The sequence below is a fragment of the Cajanus cajan genome, chromosome 3 (genome assembly GCF_000230855.2).
Source record: "Cajanus cajan strain Asha chromosome 3, NIPB_CcT2T_4, whole genome shotgun sequence".
Lineage (NCBI taxonomy): Eukaryota > Viridiplantae > Streptophyta > Magnoliopsida > Fabales > Fabaceae > Cajanus > Cajanus cajan.
The window spans coordinates 12,337,440-12,347,655 of NC_138519.1; the positions used below are offsets into that span (position 1 = coordinate 12,337,440).

The 10,216-nt window shown below is 52.4% G+C and overlaps 2 protein-coding genes across 2 annotated transcripts; both read left to right on the forward strand.

Moving 5' to 3' along the window:
* The first annotated feature begins 1,367 nt into the window (after positions 1-1,367).
* On the forward strand, positions 1,368-2,366 carry LOC145956065 (uncharacterized). Its single transcript, XM_083071623.1, has one exon. The coding sequence runs from the start codon at positions 1,368-1,370 to the stop codon at positions 2,364-2,366; it is 999 nt and encodes a 332-aa protein (XP_082927749.1).
* Positions 2,367-4,170: 1,804 nt separating this feature from the next.
* Positions 4,171-5,730, forward strand: LOC109816038 (uncharacterized). The gene is made up of 2 exons (XM_083071624.1): positions 4,171-4,784; positions 5,142-5,730. The coding sequence occupies exons 1-2, from the start codon at positions 4,171-4,173 to the stop codon at positions 5,728-5,730; spliced, it is 1,203 nt and encodes a 400-aa protein (XP_082927750.1).
* The last annotated feature ends 4,486 nt before the right edge of the window (positions 5,731-10,216 follow it).

Below are 10,216 nucleotides of genomic sequence, written 5' to 3' on the forward strand. Positions count from 1 at the left end.
AAGGGATTAATTTAAGGAATAAGCCGGATTAGCCCCTAATTTTCCGGGGCCCAGCTCCTAATCACGGCCCAATAAGACACACTATAAATAGACCATCTGCGAGGTACGTAACTAACTTTCAACTACCGCATTTATTACGCCGAGCACTTACTTGAGCGTTGGAGTGTCTTTGCAGGCACACCCCCCCTCACATCGGACTACCCGGATAGGAACGAGAAGACCGAGACCCAGGATCAGACCCGCTACAACAAGGATAAGTGAAGTGTGTATCCTAACACAGGAACATTTGGCGCCCACCGTGGGGCCGAAGAGACGTTTTTAGCCCCTCAGAACTCTACGATTGAGACCGAGGCATGGTAGTAACTCGCAAAGGATAGTCAACGACGACCCAACCGATTCCTAATCCCGATAGCAACCCCGTTAAGACCAACCAAGAATGTTACCCGTACGGAATGCCTCAAACCGAACCGAAACCTGTGATACAAGAGGTTCGGCCGAGCACTAATCAAAACCAACCTAACCTCCAAGACGACTTGCGCGCATTGCGAGAGGAAATGGCCGCTATCCGAAGGCAGAGGGAGGCTGACGCCAGGGAGTTGGCCGAACTACGCCGCCAAAATGCCGAGCTTCGAAACCTTAACCAGACATACGTGCCGTCAACTCCTACCCTTCTAGAGGAGTCAGCATGTCATGCCCCGACCGACCATATGACCCGAGCACCGGTCACCTCTCTGATAGCTAACAAGGCCGACAACACCACTCACTCCCTGAGGCACCCCTTCTCTCGAAGGATAATGGAAGCAACCCTGCTAGATCACTGGAAAAGCATGCCGATCGAGAAGTACGATGGGTCCTCTAACCCCGAGGAGCATTTGAATGTTTTCTTAACCCAAGCGACCTTATCCACTCAAGATGACTCGGCTTTGTGCCGGATATTCCCCACATCGCTGAAAGGAAGAGCTTTGAGTTGGTTTACGAGACTGCCAAGTGCCTCCATTGACTCGTTTGGTGAGTTGTCGTCCCAGTTCACCCTACAGTTCGCAACGAGTAAGCCGTACAAGACGACCTCATTAGCCTTGGTCGGGGTCCGTCAGGAAAAGAAAGAAAGCCTGAGAAACTTCATGGACCGATTCAACAAGATTGCAATGGAGATTGGTGATCTTAATCATGTCGTGGCATTGGACCGGCTGAGCACGACCCTCAAGCCGGGACCATTCGTGAACAGTTTGTGCAAAAAACCACCCGTTGATATGAATGACCTCCGACGAAGAGCCGAGAAGTATATGCAAATGGAGGAATTGGCGGAGACCCGAAACTAGGTCAGGGCCGAAGAGGGTTACGGCCGAAAAGAGCCAGGCCGAGAGCCCATGAAAAAGGTGAATGCCGAGTCCGCGAGCACTCGACCGCCAAGAGGACCACGTTACGCCGCCTACACCCCCCTGAATACGAGCAGGGTCAAGGTGATGGAGCAGGCCCTCGCTTCCGAAATCCTTATGATGCCGAAAAGGGCGAACACTCCCCCAAGAGCCGATAAGGCGAAAACGTGCCAGTTCCACCGAAACAGAGGACACTCGACCGAAGAATGCTCGGCATTAAAAGACAAACTCGAGGACCTCATCAAACAGGGCCACCTGTCAAGCTTCATCACCCCCCAGAACCACCAGTCGAGGGGGAGTAACCGCCACCACTCACGTGAAGCACCCCCACCAAGAGACCAACGCCGCCGATCCCGGTCAAACGAAAGGAGAGACCAGTCAAGGCATTCTCGAGAAGACGATGACCGACCGAGAAAGTTAATAAATACGATAGCCGGGGGCTTCGCCGGGGGAGGTTCCACCTCTTCGGAGAGGAAAAGACACCTCCGGGCAGTGCGGTCGGTAAATAGTGTGAACCAGCCAAGGATGCCCAGGATGCCACCCATAACCTTCTCCGACCGAGATTTCCGGGGGGTTGATCCTGTTCAGGACGACCCCATGGTGATTTCCGTCGAAGTACACAACTGCATCGTAAAGAAAACTTTGGTTGATCAGGGGAGCTCAGCCGACATATTGTACTGGAATACATTTGTACAGCTCGGAATTCCTGAGGAGAGCCTAGAGTCGTACCATGAGCCACTGGTAGGCTTCTCAGGCGAAAGGGTGATGACGAGAGGGTGCATCGACCTGTACACCCGATTCGGGTTCGATCAAAAGCCTTCCCGAGAGATCAAGATCCGCTACATCGTGGTGCACGCAAACAAGTCGTACAACATCCTACTGGGTCGACCCTCTATTAACGCCCTCGGGGCGATTGTCTCGACCCCCCACTTGTGCATGAAGTTTCCGTCGAGAGATGGACAAGTGATAACCGTACATGCTGATCAATAAACGGCACGAGAATGCTATCTCTCCAGTCTTAAGGTACAGCCAATGACCGACTCCCCGGGGGCGAATGGTGTGAATGTAGTAGGGCAGCAGACGATGGAAGACATCGAACTCGATCCTCGGTTAGGCGAAGAAGAACGAATCGAGCCAACCGATGACCTCGGGCCTTTTCAGCTAGGAGAAACACCCGAACAAATCACAAATATGGGATCTCAGTTGAGCGAAGCTGACTCAAGACGAGTCAAGTGCGTTGTGAGGGATAACCGAGACCTATTCGCATGGAGGGCATCAGATATGCCAGGGATAGACCCCAAGTTCTTATGCCACCGGTTAGCCGTATGCCAAGACGCGTGACCCGTCGCGCAAAAGAAAAGAAAGATGGGGGAGGAGAAGCAAAAAGCTGCAGACGCCGAGGTGAAAAAGTTGTTAGAGGCTAAGTTCATAAGGGAAGTCAGGTACACGACTTGGCTAGCTAACGTGGTTTTGGTAAAAAAGTCGAATGGAAAATGGAGAATGTGTACCGACTACACCGACCTCAATAAAGCATGCCCCAAGGACGCTTATCCACTCCCTTGCATCGATCGACTTGTCGACGGAGCATCCGGGCACTCTATCTTCAGCTTCCTCAACGCCTATTCCGGCTACAATCAAATAAGGATGCACCCTTCCGACGAGGAGAAGACGACATTCATCACTGAGAACGCCAACTTCTGTTACCGAGTCATGCCTTTTGGATTGAAGAATGCCGGGGCAACCTATCAGAGGTTAATGGAAAAAGTGTTCCAAGGGCAAATCGGCCGAAACATCGAGATCTACGTGGATGATATGGTGGTCAAGTCCAATTCTCTCGCCGAGCACATCACGGACCTAGCCGAAATCTTCGGCGAACTCCGCAAGCACAACATGAGGCTAAACCCTGAGAAGTGTACCTTTGGGGTCAAGGGAGGCAAATTCTTAGGCTTTATGCTATCGGCAAGAGGCATAGAAGCGAACCGAGACAAATGCCAGGCCGTGCTGAACATGAGAAGCCCAAGCAACCTCAAGGAATTGCAACGCCTCTCTGGAAGACTAGTCGCCTTATCCCAATTCCTCCCGCGGTTAGGCGACAAAATTAGCCCGATGACAAAGCTCCTGCGGAAGGCGTCGGTCTTCTCGTGGGACGAACACTACGAATCAGCCTTCATAGCCTTGAAGACGACTTTGGCGATGCCCCCGACCCTTGCGAAGCCTGACCCTCTCAGCCCAAAACTGGTATATTTGGCCGTGTCCGATGAGGCGATCAATTCGGTTCTAGTGCAGGAAAGAGAAGGCAACCAAGCTCCCGTGTATTTTGTCAGCCGACTGCTACAAGATTCAGAAACCCGGGTACCAGTTGATCGAAAAATTGGCACTCGGTCTAGTACACACTTCCCGACGCCTACGCCATTATTTCCAAAGCCACCAAATTGTTGTACACACCGACTGCCCCATCGCTAAGGTGTTAAGGAAGCCCGAACTCGCCAGAAGAATGATGGCCTGGTCGATAGAACTCTCGCAGTTTGACATCACCTTCAAACCGAGGGGACCGATCAAGGCTCAGTGTTTGGCCGACTTCATAAACGAACTTCACCCACCAGGCCAATTCGAGGAACCATGGTGGACCCTCCATGTGGACGGATCCTCAAACAGCTAGGGGAGCGGGGCAGGAGTGATCCTAGAAGGACCGAGAGGGATAACATTGGAACAATCCCTGCGCTTCCAGTTCAAAGCCTCGAACAACCAAGCCGAATACGAAGCTTTATTGGCAGGATTAAGACTGGCCGAGGACATGGGTGCATCAAAAGTCAAATGTCGGACCGACTCCAAAGTGGTGGCCGAGCAAGTTGGTGGAAGCTTCCAAGTAAAGGATCACAGCATGATGAAGTACTATCACGCTTATCAAAAAATAAAAGCGGGTTTTCAGGAGGTGTCGGTCAAGCACATCCCACGCGAAGACAATGCCCGTGCCGACCAGTTGGCTTGGCTGGCCGCGACCAAAAAACCGGGGCATTTGAGAACGATAATCCAACAAGAGATCGACCGCCCTAGTGTCGATGCAGAAGTGGTGGCAAATGTCAATGCCGACTGCGCCAATCAGGACGATTCCCAAGACTGGCGAGCCGAAATCAAAGAGTTCCTCGTAAGTGGAAACACGCCGACCGATCCGTCCGAAGCCAAACAACTAAGAACCCAAGCCGGCAGATACGTTGTCATCGCCGACCAGCTGTACAAACGCGGTTTCTCTACCCCGTTACTCAAGTGCCTCAACTCCGCCGAGGCTGATTATGTGACGAGAGAAGTGCACGAGGGTATATGTGGACTGCATTCAGGAGCGAGGACAACCGTTTCCAAACTCCTACGAGCCGGATACTATTGGCCGACCATGAACACCGACTGCGCAGGGTTTGTAAAAAGGTGCCAGCCGTGTTAGAGACATGGCAACCTGATTCATCAACCAGCCGAGCAGCTCCATTGTATTCCTCCAGCATGGCCGTTCGCCACATGAGGGGCCGACATACTCGGACCCTTCCCAATTGCCAAGGGACAATGCAAGTTCCTCATCGTCGCCGTGGATCTATTCACTAAATGGATCGAGGCCGAGCCCTTGGCATGCATCTCGGCTCAGCAAGTTCAGAAATTTCTATGGAGAAACATCATTACCCGATTCGGTGTCCCACACACCCTGGTGACCGACAACGGCCTTCAATTCACCGACCGAAAACTCAACGAGTTCCTTATTGGCTTGGGAGTACAACACAGGGTCACATCAGTCGAGCACCCACAAACCAACGGTCAGGCCGAGTCGGCCAATAAAGTCATCTTGGCAGAGCTGAAGAAACGCCTTAGAGAGGCAAAGGGAGCATGGGCCGAGCAGTTACCCGAGGTGCTATGGGCATACCGATGCACGCCCCAGTCGACTACCCAAGAAACCCCCTTTCGCCTAGTCTACGGATCCGACGCGATGATCCTAGTGGAAATCGGGGAATCATCGTTCCGCCGAATCCACTTTGACGAGGCAAGCAATGAAGCCGAACTCCGAACAAACCTGGACGTAATACCAGAAATTCGCGATCGAGCACTAGTCGTGGCCGAGGCCACCAAGCAACGCTACAAACGAAGGTTCGACAGCAAAGTAAAGCCAAGAGAATTCCGGGAAGGAGACCTCGTTTGGAGAGCTACAGGAGAGGCGAGAAAGGATCCGAGACAAGGGAAGTTCGCCCCGAATTGGGACGGACCATACCGCATCCGACATAACTTAAACAACGGAGCGTACAAGCTGGAGTACTTATCAGGAGAACCGATTCCTAGAACTTGGAACGCCTCACATTTAAAAGTGTATTATAGTTGATGTAATGGTGCACTCTTTTCCTTGACCGACTCTTTTTTCCCTAAGGAGGGTTTTGGGTCGGCAAGGTTTTTAACGAGGCACTCAAATTAATACAAAGATATTCTCTAATTTTTGATTTTACTCTATTACGACACGCCTATGCTTAGATCGTAAATATGCAGGTCTGACCCCTAATATACAATTATGCGCCGACGCTGAGCAACCCTCAGCCGACCACCCCGGCGTACGTAAACTCGAGTCCGACAGGTTTCCCTCCCGAGTACCCTCCTCGGCTAAGGACGCACCTAGACCGAGTAGCGCACCCCGCAAGATAAGGCCGAGCAAATCTCGACCGACCCCTCATAGGGTGTACTCGAGTCCGACAGGTTTCCCTCCCGAGTACCCTCCTCGGCTAAGGATGCACCTAGACTGAGTAACACGCACCCCGCAAGATAAGGCCGAGCAAATCTCGACCGACCTCTCATAGGGTGTACTCGAGTTCGACAGGTTTCCCTCCCGAGTACCCTCCTCGGCTAAGGATGCACCTAGATCGAGTAACACGCACCCCGCAAGATAAGGCCGAGTAAAACTCGACCGACCCCTCATAGGGTGTACTCGAGTCCGACAGGTTTCCCTCCCGAGTACTCTCCTCGGCTAAGGATGAACCTAAACTACACGCATATCAACACCAAACAACCTTCGACCAACCACTTTAACGCGCATTCGAGCACGCACTACATATACACCGAACCCTCTCTAACCGAGACCTCTCAATGCGCTCCGCACTGTCTATCAAGTTCAATCCTAGCTCGCTCTAGTCGAGAGCTCTTGCGCGCCCCCGTAAACCAAATTCAATCCGAGCCCTCTTTAGTCGATACCTCTCGCGAGCTCTACTATTTGTCAAGCTCAATCCGAGCCCTCCCTAACCGAGACCTCTCACGCGCCTCCGCACCACCAAGTTCAATACGAGCCATCTTTAGCTGAGACCTCCCAGGCGCGTACATCGTTAGTTTAAAACCGAACGCTAATGAAACATCCAATGCTTCAATCACCGATGAAATCGCGAAATTGGCCCCTCGGCCAAGTAAGAATTCGGTTTATTCTAACCATTAAACATTTATAAACGAGTAAAGGAATTTCATTAAGTTTGGCCGATCAAAACGGCTACTTACAAAATAAATCAGTCCAATGCACCGACACCAAAGGCCGAGCTTACAAAAAGACGCTAACGGCCCGATTACAAAAAATAACCTAACCCTAGCTTCGTTACAAAGTCCGACCCCTAGTCAGCCACTTGCTCCGTTGGATTCTCGTCGCTGACCACGTCTATAACCGGGTCCTCCTCCTCGGTTGACTGCCCAGGAGCCCGGCTAGACATACCTTGATGGGGGGCTTCGGCATCCGGTTGAGCCCCTTGAAGAAACTCGGCATAGCTTATAAACTTGCCACCTAGGAAGTCTCGACCAACATCAAACTGAAAATCAGCCGGGACGTCACAAAACTGGTAAGCTTGCCGAATGGCATGCTGGAAGCCGACATCATGCTGGGAGAGGATTTGCTCGGTTGCCTCGGCCTCAAACTGCACGGCTGCCTCTTTCAGACGGGTGATCTCACTTGCAGCAGCGGCAGCCTCGACCTTCATCTTTTTCACGGCCAACTTAAGGTCATCAGCCTCCCTACGATAGGCGTCGGCCGCCTTCTTCAGCTCTTCGGCCGACTCACTAGCCTTGGCGTTAGCACTTAAGGCATCCCTCACCGTTGCCTCAGCTTCCTTCAGGCGAGTTTGGAGCCTCTCGGCCGAGACCGCCGACCTCATCATCACATGTTTTGCCACAAGTGAGGTCCGAGCATCAAGCTTACAGAAGAGCTTATATTCGGCCTCCGTCGAAATCCCCTCCAAGTATTGGAGTCCCCCTCCTGTTGTAAGGTCAAGACTGACCAAATTCTCGACCTGCACGTCCGAGGCCAAAAAGTTCGACCCCGCGACAACAGCGGGAATGGCGAAGGCCCCGCACCCGGCCTGCTCCAATGATAATTGCTTCGGGCGCTTGGAAGAGGAGCTCGGGCGTTCCAGCTCTATATTCTGTTCGGCAGCACGCACCCGAGACATACCACCTTTTTTCTTGGGGTCGGCCAGGGGAATCAGTACTTGCGTAGGCTTATCTCCCTGTACCCGGAGGGCCGACCTGGCCGGCGGTACCTTCCCACTCTCCTTGTCTTCCTTCGCCCTCTTGGCGAGCATCGCGGTTACGTCCAGTTTGCCTCCGGCCATCAATCCTACAACAAAGTAAATTTTAACATCAATTTAAAAACTGACTAAGCAACCAAATTCTAGCACACATACCTAGCAAGACCATCTCAAAATGAGACGTCTCAAAAATTTCCAATAGGTCTCGGACAGGAAGTTCCTTCGGCAGCTGATCCAATAAGTCCACAATCTCCTTGTCCTCGGCAGGGAGTTTGGAGGCAGGGATCGCCTCAAAGCAAGTTGGACGCCTCGTCCAATAGAAGGGAAACAACAGGGACTCGTCTCGGTCATAAAAACAGTACCGCATCTCCAACCCCCAGCGGACCTTGAAAAATCCACTTTTAAATCCCTTGTACGAAGAAGTGAAGGCCCGTAAAAAACCACGTTTCGGCACCCGAGATAAAGAAACCCTCTTTACTTGTTTGCTCGGGCGGTAAGTGTAATAGTAGAGAAAGGCGAGCGGCCGAGGCGTGAGGCCGAGACAAAGACATAAGTTCCGAAATGCTTGCATGGCCGCCCAAGCATTAGGGTGCAGTTGGGTCGGCACCACGTTTAGGGTTCGGAGGACTCCCATCTGAAAATCGTCAAAGGGCAGCTCTATGCCGAGGTCCTCAAACAAACACATGTAAGCGTAGAGGTAATCGTCTTCATCAGGTCTCGACTCCAAGAACACAAAATCAGTGTCCGGCCCATCGTCTTCACACGCCTCGGCAAGCAGCGGAAACTCCTCGCCCCCACCCCCGAAGCACTTCTCCGAAGAGACGAATGTGTCCAACAGCCCCTGGTCGGATAACTTCGAAAAGTATACACCGACCTCTCCGTCTACCCACTCATATCCCGGCATCTCCACGGTTCCGTAGTCAATCTTCGGCTTAGTCCAGATGTTCGGACCAGCCACAGCCTTGCCGCGATTATCCTCGACCACCTCCAAATCATTCCCATTGCCTTCGGCACGGACGGTCACTACATGGGTCTCGGTTGTTCGGCCTGACCTAAACCTCTATCATCAACCTCACTGGCACGAGCCAAAGCCACCGCCAGGGGCACCGGGGGCGATATCTCTACCACCTCATCCCCGCTGTCATCATTCTCGGGATGGTCGGATGGGAACACCACTTCACATTGCAAAGGAGGCAACCTCGATACCTCACTCGAATCCGATCCTCCCCTATCCGACGAGGCGTCTGATTCGCCCGAGGACGTCCAACTCATAGCCGAAGAATAACCCCTATCCATTTATTAAAAATTAACGAATACAAAATTTACCTTGCTCGGTTGAATCTGATTTCGAGAGAGCTCGGAAAATTTACAGCAGTAAATTCCCACGCAACCCCCCCTATTTATAGGCGAGGTAAACGGGGAAAGTGAAAAGACGTCCCCAAACCCTAACCGTTCGATCAAAGCCATCCAACGGTCCAGATTTAATAACCGTTTGGCCCGTAACCGCCAGGGCCAATGTGGCAAGCCACATCCGCCTAGGTCTCGGCATAATTTCAAATCATTCGAGGCCTCGACCCAGCTTCTTATGTCAGCGCCCTCGGCTCAAGCATCATCCGTACAGGACATTAACGTATCCGCGTACTTGACACGACACGGCTTACCCATACCCCACATAAGGCCTCGGCATGATTTCCATTTACTTGAGGCCTCGACGCACCCTTTTTATGCCTGAGCCCTCAGTTCCGACATCGCCCACATGAGGCCTCGGCTAGCCTTCACACCACAGGTCGACACCATCCTAGGCCTCGGCGTAATTTACACGGTCTAGACGCAGCTTCTTGCGTCTGAGTCCTCAGTATAGGCACCGACCACGCGTGGCCTCGGCACTTCCCCTGCTAGGTCTCGACACGCTTGCTCATTTAGATTGTCATTTAGCCGTCCCCATCAAGGGTCTCGACATGATTTCACACGGTTAGGGCTGTGCCCCAGACGTCGTCCAACACAAGCCTACGAATCTTATACCGTCTTCGTCTTTCCTATCCTTGACGCTGCGGGGGTTGTATACCATATGGGACCAGAGCCGACCCGGCCGACCCGACCTGTATACCGTATGGGACCAAAACAGACCCGGCTGACCCGGCCGAGGCCCCGGAATCTAACGCAAAACCAAATCTAATACCGACCACACCGACCACTCTCCAAACAAAAGGTGGTCGGTTTGCTCGGCCGACCCCCCGAGACTCCACCAGTATTACTACGAAGGGATTAATTTAAGGAATAAGCCGGATTTACCCCCTAATTTTTCGAGGCCCAGCTCCT

Bases quoted from the DNA above. Each gene is read 5' to 3' on its own strand.
- LOC145956065 (XM_083071623.1), top strand. From the start codon at position 1,368: ATGAAAAAGGTGAATGCCGAGTCCGCGAGCACTCGACCGCCAAGAGGA.
- LOC109816038 (XM_083071624.1), top strand. From the start codon at position 4,171: ATGGGTGCATCAAAAGTCAAATGTCGGACCGACTCCAAAGTGGTGGCC. The intron at 4,785-5,141 runs GTTTGTAAAAAG...AGTACAACACAG, and splicing joins ATGAACACCGACTGCGCAGG to GGTCACATCAGTCGAGCACC.